This window comes from Lupinus angustifolius, chromosome LG13 (assembly GCF_001865875.1).
Source record: "Lupinus angustifolius cultivar Tanjil chromosome LG13, LupAngTanjil_v1.0, whole genome shotgun sequence".
Classification (NCBI taxonomy): Eukaryota; Viridiplantae; Streptophyta; class Magnoliopsida; order Fabales; family Fabaceae; genus Lupinus; species Lupinus angustifolius.
Genome location: NC_032021.1, coordinates 436,867 through 460,303, shown reverse-complemented (window position 1 = coordinate 460,303; position 23,437 = coordinate 436,867). Strand labels below are relative to the sequence as shown.

General features: G+C 33.4%; 4 protein-coding genes across 5 annotated transcripts; all 4 read right to left on the bottom strand.

The window, feature by feature from the left end:
* On the bottom strand, positions 420-2,898 carry LOC109325673 (chaperone protein DnaJ-like). Its single transcript, XM_019558170.1, has 6 exons — positions 2,657-2,898; positions 1,878-1,955; positions 1,685-1,760; positions 871-944; positions 706-776; positions 420-613 (listed from the first exon to the last, which is right to left on the bottom strand). Exons 1-6 carry the CDS (start codon positions 2,693-2,695, stop codon positions 538-540), a joined length of 414 nt encoding a protein of 137 aa, XP_019413715.1. The 5' UTR covers positions 2,696-2,898; the 3' UTR covers positions 420-537.
* On the bottom strand, positions 4,208-6,449 carry LOC109325672. 2 transcript variants are annotated; one of them, XM_019558168.1, is made up of 5 exons: positions 6,360-6,449; positions 6,127-6,262; positions 5,191-5,290; positions 4,647-4,727; positions 4,208-4,536 (listed from the first exon to the last, which is right to left on the bottom strand). In XM_019558168.1, the coding sequence occupies exons 1-5, from the start codon at positions 6,388-6,390 to the stop codon at positions 4,399-4,401; spliced, it is 486 nt and encodes a 161-aa protein (XP_019413713.1). In that variant the 5' UTR covers positions 6,391-6,449; the 3' UTR covers positions 4,208-4,398. The 2 variants fall into 2 exon arrangements, with proteins under 2 accessions (XP_019413713.1, XP_019413714.1); XM_019558169.1 differs by having other exon boundaries at positions 5,191-5,284; positions 6,360-6,447.
* LOC109363482 (putative pentatricopeptide repeat-containing protein At3g15130) lies at positions 8,531-10,195 on the bottom strand. Its single transcript, XM_019609746.1, has one exon. It carries the CDS (start codon positions 10,193-10,195, stop codon positions 8,531-8,533), a length of 1,665 nt encoding a protein of 554 aa, XP_019465291.1.
* On the bottom strand, positions 11,232-19,197 carry LOC109325547. The gene is given in 11 exon segments (XM_019557969.1): positions 11,232-11,670; positions 11,672-12,684; positions 13,307-13,431; positions 13,535-13,765; positions 13,883-14,405; positions 14,606-15,115; positions 15,266-15,568; positions 15,805-15,899; positions 16,004-16,089; positions 16,311-17,018; positions 18,888-19,197. Coding segments are annotated over 11 exon segments (3,780 nt in total). The 5' UTR covers positions 18,930-19,197; the 3' UTR covers positions 11,232-11,526.

Here is a 23,437-nt window from a genome sequence, read left to right as displayed (position 1 = left end):
TCCTTATATAATACATGAAGATTTAACCCAAATTTATATTACTATACCAACTCCTTTTGCACCAAAATCCAAAACATACATTAGACTCACAATATTCACATACAAACCTTAAAAAGACAGGCATCAACATTTTAATTTCCTTCATCACACTATCTTCTTCATTTTCTCATATTATCTTCCATTTCAAGCATGCAACTCTTAAAGCGTTCATCAAATAAGTAAGAAAGAAAAGGTAATTTGGATTGTAAAATCACAAATTACAATGAAAACGTTGCTCGGGTGTGCAAAACTGCAAACATTCTATATACTTCAATAATTGATTTACCTTTTGCCTCTAAAACAAACCATGCAACTCATATACAAGAGTTGTATAAAGGTACCCATTATAAATACTCTTACCAAACAATTACACAAAACTCCATAACTCTATCCCATCATCCTCATTAGGAAGAATACATTTGATGCATTTAGTGTACAGAACTACAGTTCCTTCATAATTAATAATACATATTCTAACACAGCATAGTTTAAAATGTCCTAGGGAGCATAGTTTCTACTCCTTCCTTCTGGTTCAAAATATGAGTAATCATTATTTTCAATGAAATGTTGTGACCTGCATCAAACACAATTTGGCATGTGAGTTTCCACTTCCACTACTACCATTCATAGAAGAGATAAAATAAAGGAAGATATCAATATAATTACCAACTATCTGCATGATTGATACCAAGTCCATTGCAGGTAAGAATCATGCCTTTAAATCTAGCAAGATATTCCTGTGTAACAATTAATCATGTCCACTCACTGAGATAATCGTAAACAAGTCTAATTAAAGGAAAAGTAATGTTAAATGATAGTTTAGTTGCATACCTGCAAGCTATACTTGTCAATCTCACAGGTTCCAGTTAAATCATAGTCAAGACGCTTGGCAGGGTCACTCAACACTGAGACATAAAATAGTAAGAACGAAAATTCACGATTATCACATACATATATACAACTTATTGCTGCATTTCAGATCACAGCAATGTGCATGAGATGAAACACACCAAGGTCAAACAATGCAGTGTTACACCTACAGTTACGGAGTAAGTTTAATCCATTATCACTCACACATATATTAACCAAAGCTTAAAGTAATTTTCAGCACAGGACGAATGTCGGTTTCACCAGTATTGCTTAGGTTAACATTCCTGCAATTTTTTGCTTTCATCTAAACATCTTTTCCAAAATTCATATTGTTGTGTTACGCTCAAAAAATTTAAAAGGGTGGTGCTGATTTATATATACATATGTATTTTCAATCTTGTTACCATATCTCTATATTACACATAGGATTAAACAAGGACTAGGTGTCTAGGTGTCTAGGTTCACATGCTAACAAGTCATGAAACTATGTTAACATATATATGGATACAAAGAGGAAGAGAAATATTGAAATAGTTAAAATTCGTATCCAAACAAATGAAGACCACAATCTTTGTGCTCAAAATTATCTGTTCTTACAATCAACCAACAATTTATAGATTGTCACTAAGTTGGAGATAGAAAAAGAGCAATTTCCCTAAACTGTAAATGCTAAGGGTGATCACAAAAGAAAGAAGAATGAATACTTGTTAAACAGCATGCTTCACAAGTAAAAAGTAAAAGTGAATTCCTTATTACCATTACAAGAAAGAATTACCAGTGTAAGCTTCATTTATCTCTTGGAATTTTGTAGTAGCAGCACTGTCACCTTTGTGCTTGTCAGGGTGCCATTTCTATCAAATGGAGAATCATGCACACATAGCAAGTCAAACATGTAGAAAAACGAATTTCAGAATGAAAAATTGTGGAAACAGACATTACAGGAAATACTCAAAGGGTAAATTACCAACCAATGCGAGTCTTCGGTAATTTAATTTGATGTTTTCATCAGTTGCATCATAATCAACTTCCAACACTTTGTAATAATCCTTGAATTAAATAAAAAACCCATCAAAAACACATAAGCAAACATTCAATTACAAAACAGCAATCTCAAAGCTATAAACTAATCAAATCAAATAGAGCCTAAGCCAACACTCACAACAGTCTGCCAGAAGCCTAACTACACTACTACGAAAGAGTTTCTTTTGGGTTTCCCACACGTATCCTCACAATGGAGACAATCATGTTCGAGCCGGAAACATCCACAGGTATGTGATACTAACTCTCCCAGCTGTTATTTTTCCATCCACAACTCGAACTCGAGACCTTGCTTAAGGGAATCAAGCATGTACCACTTGTTTTATATATGTTAACCGACATCATCCACCATTCATGTTTATTAGTTTTATTTGAAAGTCAATAATTATTAAGATATGAATGATGAATGATAAGACAACTATGTAAAAAAATGTTTTCTTATTAAGAAAACAAAGAAAGATGGAACTTTCAGCAGTTTGTCCTTTCATCCATCCTATGAACACTGCAATTAGTAGTTAGCTCAACATTTTTTACATCCACTATATAACCAATCAACTTCTTTAACTAAAGATTCTACTTCCCAGTTCAAAATGAAAATAAATGAATAAATGAAAAACGAAATCAAATAAAAATTTGATTTTTTTATAACCCCATGACCAAAATAGAGCAACAAAAGAATCAAATCTTGAGATTGGAAAGAAAAAAATACCTTAGAGGGGTTGGGGTTGGTGTCGTCAGCGGCAGCCATGTGCAACACAAACAATGGGATTCATCGGAATATGAATAAAAGCTTTGATACAAAAATGAAGAAGAAAATGGTTAAAGTAATAAGAAAATGGTTGTAATAAAAGAATAGAGAGGAATGGTGGAAATTAATTGATTAGGGTAAGAGAAAACAATGCAATTGGGAATTGGGAATTGGGAATGGATGAGAGTGAGTGAGTAATGTTATCCGAGCTTTATCCTTTTATTTCCTCACATTAATTGATTCTTACACAATTGTTTGGTGCTCTAATATTCACTAATTTGTTTTTTTCATAGAAAAAATGGCATATAGAAAGGATGGTAATTTTTTTCCTAAAATATTCTTTAAGTTTTAATTCAGTCTTATCAATTTAATCTTGTAGTACATGTTTGATTTCCCTTAAACAATGTATTAAGTTCGAGTTTTGTGGATGAAAAAAATAAGAATTAACTCCGTATACATGTGGATGTTTCCGGCTCGAACAAGATTACATCCGGTGCGAGAATAGAAACAAATTTTTTTAATCTTATATATTTATAATGCTTTTCAATTTCACCTTTTTCCCACAATAATGTTAAATTTATGTTATCTTCTTGGTGAATAGACACTCCATTTTTGTTTCATCTTTCCTTATAACTCCTATCTCTTTTCTCTTCTCATCTTCTTTTCATTGTTGAAGAATTCAAATTAAACTCAAAGGACACTTAACAATTATGTTTAGGTGAGAAAGTAATATATGACGATTGTGACATATTTTGGTGTAAAACTAATTAATATTGTATGATACAAATGTGACATTGATAATTATTAGAAAGATGGATGATTAAATTAATTTTTAGAGGACAAAATTGAAATGTATAAATAACATAAAAAACCAAAATAGTATTTTTAGACTTTTTGAGGAAAAACATTTATTTTGGTCCTTAATGTTTATCTTATTATGGTTTCTTAAAAAATAACTTTACTTCCTAAGGTTATTTCCATTTGCGTTAGAATGTTTTGTTAGATTGATTAAAATAATATATATTTTCAACACAGGATGTTGAAACTAATCAACAAGTGACTAGAGGAGAAAGAAAAAAATTCAATCAGTTCAACTAAATATTCTACTCACGTTAAGTAAAGAGTAAAAACTAAAAACTAACAATAAAACAAATGGGGTAAACATATAAATTTGATGTGCCAAAGTGAGAAGATAAAAAAATTAAGGTGAGAAAAACAATTAACCTAAAAACCATGTAGCCTTTAAGAGTAACTTTTCCGACAGATCTATATTTGAAGAGGAGAGATCTACTTACTTACAGAATAAGTTAATCATTGAATTTTCCTAGAATTGATAGTTTTGATGTGGAGTAATAGGTGGATCCCTCCTAAATTCGGCTTTGCCAGTAATTATGTTCACCAGAAAGTGACCCTATCTACCATCCATCAACATTTATTATTTGCTCTTCCTTCTTTTCTATGCTATAATTATACAACGATGGAACCATATGAATCAACAAAAAAAGCAGCATATGAGTAAATATAATGGACTTCATTAGTATGACTGTTCAGAACTTGACAGCTTTAACTATATTAGTCCAGCACTAAGACTTTTACTCCTTCAACATGTCAATTAAAAAAAACTCTGTCAAGATAACATGAATATGAAATTCAATTCCTTACATTCCACCACTTAAAGCATCATTCATATAGTGTCAAACAAATCACATTGTAGCTTCCACTTCAGGATCACTTTCTATCTTTGAAGCAGGCACATTATTGCCACCTCTCAAACGTGAAGAAACGTTATCAATTGCAGAATTCAGTTGGCTTATCTTTTTGTTCAATGTTTGTCTGGTCCTCTGCTTTCAGGAACACCATAAAATCATTACAACAAAGTAACAAACACAAGATATACCAGTGGCATGGAATAGTTGAATCTAAACTGTAAATCCAAGGGAAGCCAAGTTACCTCTAACCCTCCGTCATGATATAGTGGTCTTTTGGCCTTGCGAAACCCGTACTCATCTTCATTTAGCAGAGATCTTCGGATCTGCATCACACAAAATGATGAAGTCAACATCATAACTTAGAAGCACATTTAGAGCCTGCAAATAGGAACAATAACATCTTACGAGTAAATAGTAGTAGACAGAACAATACAACATAATAAATGATAAAAAGGTGAATCTTATGTGTACTATAACATTAGATGACTTTATAATCATGGAATGATCAGAACCTTAGCTGAACAAAGTCTTGCTAAGAAAACACATAGAAATAATCATGGAAAAAGTATAACAGCATATTTTGTAAGCAAATATCATGTTTCTCCAATGTAAAATATCTACGACACACGAACATTTAACATTTTCAAATGTAGTAATTTATCATATGGTTAACCACTCTTCCCTTTTTCTTATATTTGAATAATAGCCCAAATGAAGTTTATTGACATACATCGCTGTTCAGTCACACTCGACTTTACAAATGAAAAATTAAAGAGAAGAAATCACCTGAGGGGCAAATATATAAGCTGCAGTTCCGAGAATAGCGCCTCCCAGAAGAAAGCCAGCAAGAAAATCCCCACCTCCACCTCCACTATTATCACTACAAAAGAGAGGTGTTGAACGGACAATAAATCTTTACAAAATCTCCCAAAGCAAGAAAATAACAAGGAAGCTGATATGCGCAATCTTCAACATTACTCTCCTAGCATTCACAAGATAAGCGAGAACAACGGAGAGTAGAAAAGAAGCACAAAAACACGATTTGCTTTAACAATTTTATAACAGTGCAAAGATATGAAGCTTAGTTTTTAGACATCCCAATTCTCAATAACAAGAAATAACTTCAGTTTCAAAAATATCTAAGTAGGAAACTTATAACACCCGAAAAATACTGGATTGACTACTTTAGTCGATGCAATGCAGTTGATTATCAGCCAAAGGGGATTGGGGAAGTTCAACTGAAGGCGGTAGTTGATTAGTCTTAAATAAGAAAATAGTTATAGTTTTGCTTACTTAAATAGCATAGTTTGTATTTTATACAAGATACAGAGAAACAGAAAATAAGGAATCAAGGCATGTGACGAGCCCGACGGTCGTAAGTTTTGGCCTTGACAACTACTCCTTAACATAAAAAAGGAAAAATCAACATAAAATGTTAAACCACAATCACTACAACCACATTGTGACTACAATTGCAACCACTTTTTTCCCACAATTTTCCGCTATTTTGATAAACGCAACCACAAACCAAATGAACACAGTATATCTTTATCAGCTTTAATTACAATACAAAAAGTGAGCAGATAAAGATATCGATTGTCTGAAGAAATATACATACATTAAATAGTCGCTTACATATAGATCTGGTAGAATTCGGTAACTATGATACATACATAAACACTAATGAATATGATGAAATAAATGTGTAAAAAAAGTAATTACCGGTATTGTGCAGAAATTGAAGAACATCTACGATTGGTAGAGTGAAGAGTGAAGTTTGATTTGTTAGGGAAAACCGCAACGCCAAAACCATTACGCTTTGTTAACCACAACTTAGGTGCATTAACGTGAGATCCACCTATTCATTCACAATTTAATTAATGAACATTTGATTTTGATCTTAATATCTTACAAAAATGAATGATCAATCGTAAACAAAAGAACGGAAAAGTTACCTGAAATGGAAATGGAGAGTGTCGCAGCCATGAGAAAGAGAGTGTGTTATTTCTAACTCGTTGGAGGAGATTACGAAGTTGCATATTAAGACAGTATTTATAGTTGTTTTTCAACTTTATCTTTATCTTTATCTAACATTTTCTTCCAATTTTTTCTTTTTCTGGTTTCTGACAGTTATTTTCGTACTGGAGGCAATCATATCCGAGCCAGGATAGGTAGGTGACTAATTTTCTCAGCGAACATTTTTTCCATCCACAAGACTCGAACCTCTTACTTAAGAGAATCAAGCATGTACCCTGGTTCTTGAAATTTTGTAAGTATTAGAAAGGAAGCAATGATTATAAGGAGATAAAGAATAAATGAGAAAAATATAATAAATTCAATGCAATAAAATATAATCACTACTTTTATTAAGAGCCATTCTTTTTTTTTTGGCTTACTTTTTTATTTTCAAATATATTTACCCGATAAAACATATACTCTCTATTTCCAAAAAAATGTAAAATAATTGTCTCCTATATTTATAAATTAAAAAACTTTATTCGGAGATTATGATTTTTTTTAAATCTATTTATATATGTTTGATGTTATACATAATTGGTTCTAAACTCAAATAAAATATGAAAATTATAATATGTAATCTACAACCAATGTAACGCTTTGAAGAATATCTATCATATGAAAATTATAATTTTTTAAGAAGTACTTGATTTTTATTAGAAAATGGTATTTTGCAAGAACTACTTGATTTTTTAAATTACAATATTTATCATTAAAAAATGCTTTTAGTTTTTCTGTCAAATTAAAGTATGGTTAATCATAACTTATTTTATAATTATCACTAAAACTTTCTTTCCAAATCCAATTTACCTTAATAGGTGTAACATATCGGATCCATTCGATTTCGAGGGTGATGAGCATTGGAACATAACAAGTTGATTACTAGGGGATTGTTTGGCAACATAATATTATCACTCCTTACACAGTGAATTTTAGCTGGTTTGGATGGGAATATGAGAAGTTGAACACCATCAAATATTAATTTTTAAGTGCTAAATCATTTCTAATCAAGAAAGATTATAGAGAGATAAACAATCAAGCGATCCAATAGACCCTTGTAAGTGTCCATTAAAAAAATGTCACCTTTATACAAAATACATATACTTGTCTTTCAATGTCTTGGGCAAAGAAGTAAAGGACAACATTATCTTCTTTTGCACCACCTTGGTGAAATTGTGAAGGCCAAGAACCTTGGGGAAGAAATAGTTGATAAATGTGCCTCAATTTCAGTATGCAAGTCTTTCCACTTCTATAAATGACCACCAGAATCTAGTTTACCTTAAATCATTGGCAGGCAAACATTTGAAAGTTTCAATTGTAAAATTCTCAAGGATTTCCTGCCTCACAACAGATTCTTCACAGCATATTTACTCCTCTTCAGTGTGCTGGAAACCAACACTGGGTCTTTCGAAGTGAGTTCACGATACCAGTCTGTGCCTGATGTCGGAAACTCATCGCCTGATCGGTTTGATCAGGTACGTCTTTCTTGTATATTTCAGGCATTTTGAGAAAAGCTTCCTAGACTACAGCTTTCAGTCTAATAGCTCTATGCATCTCCTCTTTATAATTAGCTGCAGCAATGGCTCATACTTCACCACCAACTCTTGGGCATTACCATGTGTAACATTCTGTAGGATGGTCAAAATCCTTACATATATGACAAAATTAGTTCTTTTGAAGATAAGTAACATCTGATCTTACAATCACTAGAACTATCTTCGGTTTTACCAAGCTTATTTACTGTCTCTTGCGATCAAGGGATTCCATCCTGTTGAGTTTCATCGTTGATGTTCTCTCAGAAAAATCCAAAGAATAGCTAAATAAGATATCCTCTATAGCAGATAACATAGTTCCCATTTGTTCCAAGCAAAAAAGTCATATTGGAAGATGCACATACTGAAGATACATGCTTTTCTTTTCTTTTGTATAAGCTTTGAGATTAATTTGTTTTGAAAGAATGAAAGATATAATCAAGCATCTAATATTCTAATAGACTGAAACTGTATTGACATATTTCAGAGCCACAGGCAATGAAATACACACAGTCCAATGCAGAAAGGGAGAGAGAATTCTCTGAATAGCTTCTCACTCACCCACATTTAACTGATGTTTAATTCTTTTCGATTTCAATCCAACTAGTTCCGGGTACTTTCTTTACATCCCTTGTCTCCATTAGTTCTCTCAGAATCACCACACCATCCCAATTGCTCAATTCAGCAAACATGTTAGACAATAATAAATAGGTTGATGGATCTTTCTGGTCCTGTCGTATGGCATGTTGTGCTGCAAGTTTCCCTGTTTCCACATCACCGTGAAGTTGACAAGCACTGAGCAAAGTTTGCCAAACTAGCACACCTGGCTTAAATGGCATTCTTAGGATTAACTCCTCGGCTTCTTTAATAAGCCCAGCTCGACCAAGGATATTCACCATACAAGCATAGTGATCTTCTCCGGGGAAGATTCCATAGTCCTTGGCCATAGAGGAAAAATATGTCCATCCTTCATTTACAAACCCACCTTGACTACATGCATAAAGAACACAAATGAAGGTGATGTAATTCGGCTCTACACTTGTCTTCCTCATTTCATCGAAAATTTGAAGAGCTTCTCTGGATTGCCCATTCTGAGCACATGCCATTATCATCGATGTCCATGAGATGACAGTACGGGAACTCATTGATCTAAAGACACCCCATGCACTATCCATGCATCCACATTTTGCATACATGTCAAGGAGCGCATTATCAACACATAAATCAATTTCACTTCCAAGTTTAGTCCTCAAGCCATGAACTTGTTTTCCTTCCTCTAGCGAAGCCAAAGTCGCACAAGCATTTAGGGCAGTTGCCAAGGTAAATTTATTCGGCTTTACACCAATTTTCCTCATTCGTGCAATGACATCAAGCGCCTTCCTTGGCTCCTCGCATTGTAGACATCCGGCAGCCATCTGGGACCAAGAGCACACATCTTTGTTAGGCATCTCATCAAAAGCTCTAAAACCCTCCACCAATTTTTTATTTTTTAGGTACATATCAACTAGAGAATTCCCTACACACATATCATCTCCATAACCAGTCTTGACAAGGCATCCATGAACTTGCAATCCCATTCGAAAATGCGAATGAGATAGAGCCGCCAACCCGGTGAGGGCGGTAGCAAATGTGAAGTTATCAGGTTTTATATCGTTATTATTCATGCAACACCAAAATCCAGGAACGTCCTCGCAAGAAAACTGCAAGTAACCCGCCATCATGGTATTCCACGACACGATATCCTTATCGACACTTGTCTCAAAAACTTGCAATGCTTCATCCAATTTACCATGCTTGACTAAGGCAGACAAAAATGCATTGAGTAAGAAGATATTAGAGTCGAGTCCTAAGCGCACAATCAAGGAATAAATCTGATAAGGCACATGAGTAGTGTCATTTTGAGTTAACGAGGAAGCGTGGAGGGCACTGACAAGCGTGAACTCGTTCGGTATAGTGAGTCCTTCATGATGCATACGAGAGAATAAAGAAAGTGATTGGGAAGGTGATGCATTATGGATAAAACCGGCCATGAGAGCGGACCATGAGACAACATTCTTGTGGGGCATTTCATCAAACAGTTTGAGAGCAGAAGGAAGGTCTTTAATTTTGAGGTAAAAGTTAAGTAAATGGTTATGAAGAAAAAGAGTTACAGGAAAAGAGGCTTTGATGAATGTAGCGTGAATTGCTCTTCCCCTCAGCAAATCAAAGTCATGCGCATACCCTCGTAACAGATTTACCAACATCTCTTCTCACACTATGTTTGTGTATATGTATGTTTCTTCTTAAGGTTGAGGAATTTGAAAGTTAGTGCGACTTTGGGTTTAGTGAGAAGTTGAACTTCAGAAAGGTAGTTATATCGGTTAGTCGGGAACATATCTGCTGTCCCGTTTAGTGTGTCACTCAATATACAATTTATTGTGATTAATTAAAAAAATATATATTAATTACAATTTTAATTTAATATTTTTCTCATCAATCATAAGCAATAAGATATGATGTGATACACGTTCACCCGTAACTACCCCCAACCTCCCACACAAATTCTGAACTTTTCTTCCCATTCCAATGGAAACTATGGGTTTTCAGATAAAGTTTAAATAATTAAAATATAATATAAAATAAATAAACATAAACATCTTTAATATGTTCAAATTAAATTTATAAATTTGAAATAAAGAAACTTATATGGTATGTTTAAAAGTCATAATTTATAAAACATCAACATCAAATTTGTTTCTCATAATTAATTTGATAGTATAACATTTTGAAGTTTAAAAATAGTTTTTTTCACAAAGTTATTAGAATCAGATGGTTTAATCATTTAAACTGATTAAACATGAACTTCTCCCGGTTTGGAATGAGGGCCCGATGAGATGAGGCATAAATGCCACCTCGCACTCAACTAAATGAGGCAGAGTAAATAAGCAAAACTCGATACAAATTGACATGTCTAGATTCAAGGTAATAATAATTTGTTTTTTCTCTTTTTATTTTTCTACTTCACTGCAATTAGATTATTATTTTTAATACAAAATGCATTGCCAAGTGAGTAGAATGTTATTTTCAAAATATTATCGATTGATGGGAGAAATGCTGAATGAGATGTTGCAAGATGCAGAACCTAGAAATCATACACTAATAATCTCTACCAGCTTTGTTCATAAAATGCAGTGTCACGTTTATTGGTCATCCATGGACCATGTTTCATGCATATATTTTCCTCAACAAAGTAATTCTACCTTTCAGGAAGAACAATCAAGCAAAAGGATATCACACCAATGTTCATGAATTATAACAATGGATAAACAGAAAACGAAGCCAGGAACAGAGGAAACCCTGTCATAAAAATAGTCATCCACAAGTTCCTAGTAACATTTTTGAAAGCATGCAGGCTGAAACCTTCTCTATATATACAAAACAGCCGTAACTATGCATTCTGAAAACAAAACAAAAAAAACATGTACCTTAACAAAAGAGCTGAAAAAATATTTAAAAAACTTATTGACTCTTGCGGGGAACATGGTCCTTTGTAATGAGAATGGGGACGAGGATTGCGTGTATGATATGATGAGCCCTATAGCTTTATCAGAGGTGCCAGATAACAATGTACATGACTGGAAATAGCACATGATTTATTTTCTGTGAATCTCCCAAAAAGGAGGAAGGAAGAGTTCGGGTGATGCCCATCAGACAAATGCTCAGCTTTTGAAAGAGGTTTTGATGTATTCCTTGTGTGGAGATGGGAAAGCTAGGGACAGGGAAAGAGATGCAGCAACACTATCATTGTCCACCGGCTCATCTGCAACTACATCTGAAAGTTTTTCCTGGCTAGTTTTATTGACTGCTGCCCCAACAAAGAAAGGGAGCATACCTGAATGTGGTGGTTTCAATTCATCATCCAAAGCAAGATTTAAATTTGGAATCCCAACTTGAAAGCGGTCCTCGTCGCACTCATGAGACTCTTTCATAGGAAAGAAGACTCTTTCTGTCGTTCCAAAATCCTCATGAATGATTTTCTCATCACAAACTTCTTTGCATTCTTTGACCTCAACTGAAGAACAGGGACCAATATTATTTGTAAGTGACGCAAACCTGTCATTAAAAGAGCCCCTGCTTCCAGTACTGCCAAATCCATAACTTCCACTTGTATCTGTTTTCAGCTTCTTGCTAGAACTTTCACCACCTTCGAATTTGCCATTTACCTCATTCCAAGGCATCCTCTGACAAGTAACTACAGGAGCCTGCATAACCGTATCTGAAAGATCTATACGCTGATTTTTTTTATCATTAGGTTGCTGAGAGTTGACTTCTTTTACAGTCAGGTCTCCTTGAAATGTTGCCTCCATGTTAATGTTGAGATCATCTTCTAGCCGTTTCCTATTAGGCCTTCCTTGATCTTCATCATTGTTTATTCTCTCTGATAATTTATTCTTACTGATATTACTTGTAGCATCTATTCCTTCGGTATCAAAATTCCTACTTACCATGATATGACTTTCATCTAAGAAAGTGGACGGGCGAAGTGCACTGCATGCTTTACCACAAGCAATTGATTCTTCATCCATGCGCTTTGGCGAACAGCAGGGTTCGGACAAAATCATAACAGAAGCTGGAAAATCCTTCTCAATTGGCATCACATTCAAACTGGGAATACAAATATTTTCTACAGAATCTGAATGATTACGCCTGCTCCCTTTAAATACGCCCCATAAGAAATATAACATATTCCAACCTGCAGATAATCATAGGATTTAAACAATTAGCTTACTAAAAAATGTCTTTACATAGATATGAGTTAAAAAGAATTTACTCAAGCAAACTACCAAACTTATCGCACCCATCAACGATTAGATGTGAGAAAAGGAGAAAATCCGTTCGCTAAAAGCATAACACTAGTGAAAAACTATGCCTGGTAGATGCAACATGAATCATCATTTTCGACCAAGAACAAATTCAATAAACATTACAATTTTCATGAACCACATGCATTTCATCCAAACTAGTCTTACTCAGAATTCCAGCATCTTATAAAACAATATATAGATTCAAACTGAATGGCAATGACCAACAAAGCATACAATCATGCAAGCCATCCAGAGTGGCCTTCCCTTAAAAAAAAATATAAAGTGCATTCTAGATCTACAGTAGATGCAAACTAATCCTTGCACGAATATAATGTCAATTTTGTCTTGCTCCAAGACATCGCAAAATTGCTTTAGTTATGAACTAAATTTCTGAAATCCTTGAACACTAACATAAGCATAAACTTCAACACAACTCCGAGCCTTTAACCATTCATTCACAATTTACCTACCAAGGGAGATTGTTGAGTAAGAGTCTAGATGATTCCTTACGCTGTGAATTTTCAGGAAGCTGGTTGGACGGGAATATGAGAAATTCAACACCATCAAGGATTCCTTTAAGTGCTAAATCATTTCTAATCATGTGATCCAATAAACCCTTGTAATGATGCTCGTAACTGTATCAGAATTCAGAACAATGTTATAAATTATATGTATATATATATATGTATGTTTGCACTGATGTCTACCGTCAAAAAACAAAAATATTTATATACTTGCCTGTCAATGTCTTTGGCAAAGAAGTAAAGAGCAATGTTATTTTCTTTAGCACCGCCTTGATGAAATTGTGAAGGCCATGAGCTCAAGCGGGAAACTTCAGTGAGGGTAACTTTCGGTAGAAACTTGTTCACTACCTCAAGAACCTTAGGGGAAGCACATATTGACAAATGTGCTTGAATTCCAGCATACAAGTCAGGTGGCTTTCCACTTCTATGCACTTCAAAGACACCCCTGCATGAACAAAAAAGATCTTGTATAAAACACTTTACAGCAAAACACTAACAACAATACAGCAATAGCAGCAATACAGGAAAAGGTGCAAAGTAGTCATCACAAGATGTTACATACTGCCAGATATATTCATATTCTGGAATTGCAAACATCTTCGAAAGAACATTTGATACTTCCCAAGCTTCATTAGGCAAGACTCTCACTACAGGCTTTTCATAGGAAGAACCAAAAGAATCTGGCTTTCCCAGTTGAGAGCAGGAATCAGTTGGACAAAGGTTAAGTTGCCTCAAACCGTTGGCAGACAAACATTTGGAAGTTTCAAATGTGGAATTCTCAAGGATTTCCTGCTTCACATTGGTTTCTTCAGCAGATTTACTGTTCTTCAATGTGTTGGAAACCAACATTTGGTCTCTAGAAGTGAATTCACAGTTCCAGTCTGTACCTGATGTATGATACACATCAGTTTGATCAGGCATTTCTTTCTTTTTGTATATTTCAGGCCTTCTATGCCAAACTTCCTCCTGGGTTACAGCTTTCAATCTTTTACCTTTATGCATATCCTCTTTAGAACTACATGTTGCCTCTTGTGAATGAGAGATCCCATCCTGTTGAGTTTCATCGACTCTGGTTGATGTTCTCTCTGCAAATTCCAAGAATAACTAAATAAGAAATTATCTTTAACAGCTAACATAGTTCCAGTGAATTCCAATCACAAAATCCACATCGGAAGATGCACCTACTGAAACTAAATCTCAACAGCAACTAATTGACCCATAAAATAAAAGTTAGAAAACTAAAAATAATATAACACAAATGATATGTTTCCAATTGAGACCACACCTGAAATAACTTGAGCTTCCAAACTTTTACGGTTTATATTACTCGTAGACTTTGATGATGAACTTAATTTTACATCTTGGTTGACCTTAACCTCTTGATTGCTGTTAACTGCTGAAGGTTTAGCAGTTACACCACAGGGTGTAACCTTCTGTTCACCCTTAGTGTTGGGACCAACAGAAGTAGTCATAGTTGAACTAACCACAGTCCGACCAATCCTAGACGGAAGTTTCCTGTCATATGCACCTGATTTTTTTGCAAGTCTCGATCCTTTCAAATCCTGAGAACTTTCAGACTTGGGAGAAAGCATTTTCACTTTTGATTCTGTAGAAGTTGAACGATGCAAATTTGAGGATATGGATGATGTTGATTTTTTTACAATCCAAGCAGGTGCCTCCATATTCTTGGAAGTATGTTCACCACCCGCTTTCTGCTTTTGAGGAACAACTCCATTGACAAGTTTTACTCTTGGTTTGGAAGTAAGGTTGAATGAATTAGATTTCAAAAATGTACCTACGGTAAGAAGAAGAAAAAATATGCGTGGAATAAATAATACTCCTGAAGATTGGAAACATAAAGGAATACATAACTGCATCAAAGGAACAAAGAAAACCAAAATAAAAAGTTGTAAGGAAGCACAACAATTGTAAAATAAATCCATACTTTTTGTAGGTTGATTCCGAGGACCAGCAGAAAGAGAACGAGCAAGTTCTATGTCACCACCACTGGCATTGTTACGAATGGGGATTTGATGACCAGGTTCCACCTTTCCCTTATCTAAGCTCTTGAAAGAAGATTCTCGTGACAGTGAAACCATTTTCTTGGGGCTTGATGCCTTTGGTGATACTATGTTTGATTCAAGAGCTTGCCTTTTTGCAGTTATACCCACTTCTACTCTATCAGAAGACCTTTTGCCAGAAATTTGTGAAGTTGAACTATCTTTATGATGTTTTTCTCCTTCATTATCTGAACCACAAAAATGAACTAACAAATATCTTAGCACACAGACACAAAACCGCATGCTGCATGAATACTTATAGCATTATACTAACCTCAGCATAATGCAAATTCTATTTATTTTTTAATGCACATTCAGCACCAGAAAGACATAATTATGGAATGATAGAAAGACACAAGGGTCCAAAATTTCATCCTCAGAATGATACTCTCTTTTTTAATACTGTTTACAAATTAACTCTTACCCAGCCTTTGATTTTCAGTCTCCTCTGCGTATTTGCATTCTTCACACAACCAGTTCCCTTCAGGAACCTTCTCAAGCTTTTGGCGCATACAGTAGCTAAATCAAAGAAATAAGAATGTAAAGACTCATTTTAGTTAAAGATCCAGGCAACAATAAGATAGCAGCAATTAAGGAATTAAACAAAAGGTTCTTATACATACATGTGCTCTGCGCCATCGCTGCAATTACTACATATGACAAGTTTATCTTCGATACCAGCATCTCCACATATGTCACATGCTTTTCCCTATTTTGCAGTCAAATGAAATTAGAAGGAAAAAATCTGGTCAGTAAGCAACATCAGAAAAGTTCACAAAAGAAATGGCAGTTGAGGAAAAGGGCATATGAATGAGGTAGAGTATCTAGAATCAGTGAGTATATACATTCCTCACTCCCATTTTCAACTCTATCAAGTTTAATTTTGACGGAGAGAAAAATAACAACCATAATTATAGAAAATATACTCACATCTTCAACACTATTTGTCGTATCAGACTCATCTTCCGAATGAGGCTCAGGCTCACTTTGTGACTTAACCAGCTCCCCAGCCTTCTCGTGCAGTCCATCATGGACTGAACATTTATGATATTCATCTTCAGCCTTCCTAACAACATTGTCAGTATCTTCTGTCTTTGGAAGTATGTCCAAAGAAACCTTGGCAGTACCAATAACAGGGCTATCTTTATCTGCAAGAGATTCTTCACCAGAAACAATAATAGGTGCTCTCTCTTTAGTTAATGATGAATCAACATTTTCTATACAACATTCCGACAAGTTTTCCAGGATATCTGCATTATTAGAAGAGAGAATCTCAGGCAAGTCAACAGATGGCCCACTTCCAGATCCTTCTGCCCCTAAGTGACTAATGGAAGCTGAACTATAAGATATAGTTATTCTGTCTGCATTTGTTTGATGGCTACCATTTGCAATTTTACTGGGTCTGCTGGTAGAAGAAGAAGGTCCATCACCATCATCCATAGAATACTGACTAGCCTCTCCTAGGTGATGGTTTTCATCAGAGGATTCTTCAACCTTTGACCCCGTGAGAGCTTGGTTATGATGCATGCAAGATGAACAAGGAGCTGCGCACACATTACAAGTCCCTGATTCGATTCTCATATCAGTGTTTTGAATTATAGAATGTTTGACAAACTTCCTTCCATATTCAGGTGGTACCTAATATAAACAAAGCATACATTATAAAAGATGAAACTCCAGGAATCAAAATTTAGCTGTTGCTAATTCTTTGTACAAGGCTAAGGTCCCTCCAATTTCAAAGTTTTACACTTCAACTGTAGTACTATATAGGGCTAACTCAAATGATTTACCACAAGCAAAAAAGCCATGTCAGACATTACCCAATTCTTGCTGTATAACATTATTTTTTTGGGAATGCGTCTAACACATCATTTAAATTGAGTTATGAGTATCCTTATTTTTCCATATTCGGTTTAGGTGGATATTTATGGCATGTCATACGCCAAATCTGCATCAGACATTGTCCAATCATGTATAAGGTTTTCGACCCCAAAAGAAAGTGTATTTGAATTGTGATTCCAGAATTTATACCTACAATTCTTACACCAGGCACTTTTATAAATCTGGGTCCTTGTTTTTAGGCCTTTGGATGTCAGCTAATTATAAACGGATTTCTTTCTCGAAATGCTTTTGGGTCAATATCCGTACTTTCCTATTAATAAGCTCTCCTTTAAACAGATGGAAGAATGAAACCTCTAACTGAACCTGAACTAAAGTCCTGTCATAGCAGACTTTTTCGTGTATAGCTAGCTACCTTGAAGGCTTGAATACAATCAGTGTGAATAGAAAGTATATGCAAAATAGAAGGCTACACTTTTTATCTCAACTAAAGACAAGTTTCTGACATCATAAAAAATGACAAAAAAGCATAAACTTTATTATTTACTCTGTTCATTAAAATAACCGGATATAGAGGACAATATACATCACTTAAGCTTGCTTTTAGAAGAGATAATTAATTCACAAAAATGCCCCTCAAACATCTTTATTTACATCTATATATAAACCAAGTTAGGTCCTTAATTTCAACCATAAATTAAAGAAATTTGGTTACTTCTAATTTCTATAATTTATTACATTACTTGGGAGAGGATGGCATATTAATAGTACGTATTTGATAAAATATAAAATAGAGCCCATATGGTAAGCGGCTAAAGTTCAAAAGCATTCAAGGTAACTATTTCCCATTGTCATTCACCAAAATGTGAGCATTTAAAGTAGTCGGAAATACATAAAGCCACTTGTGCAAAAATTCAAAGCATTCAGTTGTCACATCTGGCAAGAAGAAGAGAACAATTTAGGAAGAACAAATTTATCAGACAACAATCTGATCCAAATGTGGTTGCTATTTCAACCATTTAACCAGTAATATAATAAAAAGGGATAGCAAGTATGAAGAGAACAAAGACAGATTATGAATACCCTGCTATCTCACCATGTTCCCTCAATACTTTTTATAGGCAATAAAATTTAAAGCATGGGGAGGGAGGGAATTGTGCAACTGCCGGAGTTTGAACACGTGTGCTCAAACTTTATGCCCTGCAGCTCTAACAACTGGGCTGACTCTTCGGACATGTTCTCTCAATACTGAAGTCATTTAGAAAGTAATTCCTAAGTATACCAACAATTATCACCTTAACTCTTGCAACAAAAACACTATGCAAATGCCAAATATTAATCCACAAAGGGCTTCTACGAAAACCCTAAAATCTAAATCAGTAGTTGAACATTAGCAAAACCTATAAATGGTAAGGTAAATATAGGGAGCTAATGATCCCAAAAAATAGAAATACATAAAAAGTTATCCCAATCCTGAATCAAACCCTAACTCACAAACACTGAATTAGCCTAACCTATCAGAACAAGTACCAAATTGCTGAAAACGCTCTCATAATCTAACAACAACAACAGCAACAACAATAAAAACAAATTCCCTGCATATTAATTATATAAAGTAAAATTCAAAATAATAAGAATCGTAACTAGGAATAAATTGAGGACATGTACCTCTTGGTCCTCTTTCTTCAAAACTACGTTGCGTTCAGCCATTGCATAGGACAAAGTGCGTACTACGAAAATGCGAGAATTCAAAGTGAACAAGATATAGAAATTGAAATTACAGAGGATCTGATTTGCATATTATGAATAATAGTAATAATTGTTATTCTTAATTAATCATAAATAGTGCTTCAACACATCAAAAATTCTCTCTCTCTATCTCTCAATGATCTGAATCGGTGAAATCTGAAATCTCGGAAACGGTTTTTTGTGATAACAATTTATTTCATTGGGTTTGTAACTTTGAAGATATAAACCTACAAAATTTTTTTATTTATATGGGTAAGATTCTTTTTTTTTTTTTTTCACCATTTTATAATTTATTTTTTAAATAAGTTACGCAAACGAATGGTTTAGTTGCGTGTGAAAGCATTGTTGTGAACACGTGGGAAAGGTGCGCGTGAGAATTGCATGGCTCATTATGCTTTTTCATTTAGGAAAAACATATATACAACGAAACGATAGTGTAAAAGTTTTTTATACTGTTATTATATTATTTACCATTGATTTTTAGTTATTATTGACTTTTAAATAAAAATATTGCAAATGAATGGTGGATGATACACTGACTGTGTATAAATCTTTATACTATCCGTGCATACATTTTATACTCTATCATTTAATGTTATTTTAATCGGATTAATTCTGTTATATAGATATAATAACAAAGTTTTGTGATGGGGCAAAATAAAATAAAATTTGTTGATAGAGATAATGATGTTCCATATCGAAAAAAAATTGATCATGAAACTTTTCAAACTTTATTCATAATGCTATCTAATTAAACTTTTGGAGTTAAAGGACTTTCATTCTCCAATGAACTTGAAAACAATTTATTGGTTTTAATCCTTCCTACTATCTATCTCATTTTGAATAATTTTTAGCATCATTTAATATTATTGGATTTTTGTGTTTCCTATATGTATCATCGCATTAGAGACAATTATATTCGAGCCGAGAACATCCATGAGTATGTGGGGTAACTCTTTCAGCGGGTATCTTTTTTATCTACAAGACTCGAACCCGTAACTTTACTTAAGATGAATCAAGCATGTACTACTTGAACCAACACGGTTACTGCAACCCGTAACTTTACTTAAGAGGAATCAAACATATACTACTTGAACCAACACGGTTACTGCGATTAGTTTAGTTTAAGTATGTATTGGAAAATACTTGGACATAATAATTACACTTAATGTTCAACATATTATTACTCTATTTAATGTGTATCCTTTCATGAGATGAGATAGATTAGTGCATCATGATCCGTGAGATTTTTAAGATTGTAAGATTATGCGGTGTCAACATTTTAATTATCATGATTTCAACTTCACACTCTTAAGACTTTAGTTAATATTCTTAAGACTCTTATATAATTAATATAACATCATATAACAAAATAATAAAATATTTGGAATATAAACTAATGATGTATCTGAAGAGGAGTGTGAAAATAGTTGTGCTTAAACTCACTACAATCTAACCCAAAATCTTGAAAATGAAGGCCAAGAATAAGACTCATCCCCACGTTAAAATTAACACTATATGCTTAAAAATAGCTAACAATTAACTAAATCAATTGGACAATTCTTTGAAACTCAAATCATTATTTGGTGGATAAACTTCATTAATAAATCAAATGTATTGAACTTGCTACAAATTGACCTGATTAAATAAACTATTATAAGTTGGGTAAATTATAATTTTACTTATTATTATGTTTATTAGATGATTCGATTAGATACATATATATATATACATGATAATAGTTAATGAGAATGATTCTCATATCAAAATTCTTATAATAAAAAATTATAGTCAAAATTTTACATTGATGGCTAATATTAAAATTTAATCAATGAACACATGATCCTTTAAAAAACATGTACATTTATTTTTTAATTATCCACATTAATTGTTCTCATTTTTTACTAACTATATTTATTAAAGTTTTCAAACTTTGTAAGGATATAATCCACAAAAAGCATGAATTGCTTTACATTTTTTGCCGATAAACAACATAATTTAAATTTGTTAAACTATCAGAAAGTTTCTAAACTTTAATTAAGTTAAACTTCACTCTACCAAAGACTAGACGAAAAGTGTTCTAATTATAAAGAAAGTGAATAATATATAATTTTGAACCAAGGTCTGTGATTTTTGGATTTCCATTTGTATCACATTACATGTCTTTAACGAAGATGGTTAACAAATAGCCTAACTTTAAGAAATAAATAAAAAACTCAATGCACAAATGGAAAATTCAAGAGATGTAGTTTCCATTGAAAATTTCCAATTCACTGAAACCCTCGCGTGAAGGCAGTGTTATGTGCAACATTGTTACTAGTCCATTCAAACGGATAAGGATTAGATATCTCCATGCATGTTCCAGATCTGTCACAAACTAATCATAATATGTTATATCAGTTAAAAAATTTGACATTTATAACTTTGTCTATTTTTACTTTATTGTGATTGATTTGAAATAGACTTAGAACTTTTTGTAAACAACATATCATAATCCCCATTCAAAGTACCTTAAATGGATAAGCACACCAAACCTGGAAAGGATCGTTCAACACAGTTCCTAGTCTTTTCAGGGCCCACTATGACTAACATTGTTACCAGGACAAATTTGAAGCCCTTTTCAATGGTGTTGGTTGCACCACATGATGGGAGCCATTGTTAATGTGTTACAATATGATAATATATGTATATTTATTTCATTCTTTGTTAATTAAGAAAGATTTGCATTTATCAAGATTTTATCCTCCCAAAATAACAAGCCATTGCAAAGCAAATCTCAAATCAATTAAATCATGAATAAGGTAGCTATATCAGATGTATTTAGATTAATAAATAATAATATTATCTACGATCTAATTAGTTTCATTCTATTTAAGTTTATATTTAGTTTTATTTATTTTATTAGTTACTATTTGAATTTATCATCATATTGTTGTAACAATGTTATTCATTATCCTTAGAAATTCAGAATGAAATATTATCGTAGATCCCTTAGAGGTTACTCAAGGGAGAATATTTGATGGTTCTATAACAACCCACGATATGAGTAAATATAGTCATGCTTTATCAAAAAGCAGAGGTTACATAGTGTTGTAAACAACTCAGCATCCAAAGCATCAAACACAAAAATGAAATACATCTAATTTTATGTTGTGCACCCATTTATCATTTTGGCCATATATTTTACTTCACATCTTACTCTCAAATTCTACAATAAAATGTATAATTTTAACCAACACTTTATCTTCGAAAGCAAAGAATCATATTCATTGTTGAAAAACTTCTCAAAAGCAATTCTTCCAACTTTACTCATCATCCTTGTAATTTTCATCTTCAATACACATCCTCTTGTCTCTCTTCTCACATTATCCCTTATGTGTCAGTTGTAAATTTCATTAAAAAGGGTTTAGTTTCACATCAACTATATCCGATATTTAATTCAAGGAAACAGAAAACTAATTTTATCCACTTTCATTGATATCCTCCTAACAATTTATACCTATTCTTTGTTCCTTCTATATTTTCTGTATCTGTAACAAATTCCTAATATCGAAATATCTAAATTAATACCATTTTATCCAAATTGAAATTTAGTAAAGTAATGATTAATGAATTGAATAATAGGTGTTATGAAGTTATTGAAATTAATGAATTGAATAAATATTTTGAAGAACCATCAGAAACCAGAAATTTATCCACAAATGCTGTAACAACATTACGGTCCGCATCATGGTTGGGTTTAAAACCCGCATCATTTGGTTCCTCGCTTCAATTACTTTTCATGCACTACGTAAATCACTTAAAATAATTTAAAAATAAAATCAATTCAAAAATAAACAAGGGCTCAGAAAATGGGTTTGAGAAAATTCTCAGCACGAAAATCAGAGTGGTGCATGACTATCTCTATGCCTCATCATAGCCGTAAAAACAATGATTCAACAACATCAATAACAATAATAATAATATTATTAGATAATATATAGGAACATTTGAATGCATTAATCTAAGTAGAATAATGACAAAATCTCAGATCCAAATCGTTATCGGCAACGTACAGCACTGAAATCACTATGGAATAAGTGAATCAGAGACTCTAAATTGTTGCCTTTCAAGTTACACAAACAAAAAAAGGAAAAGAAAAGAGAGAAAGGTAGCCTCAGAATAAAGAATTAGTGTATGCATCAGAGCAATTGTTAAAAAGCTTAATCTCAGATGGTACGGACAATTTTAACATCATAGGCTAAAGCAGAGAAAAGTAGTAATAAAAAAATGGAGAATGAAAATGGAGAAAAGTAGGTATACGAATTGAAGGAGATGAAGAAAAAATGATAAGAGATAGAGGAAACGGCTTGTGTTAAATACGCAACAATGAAACCCTAATTCTGATGAGGGGCTTTTCTTTGTGTTCAGTCAAAGCCCAACTTTGTTCCAAGCCCAAAATTACTTCCAACAGCATCTGTTATTGATGG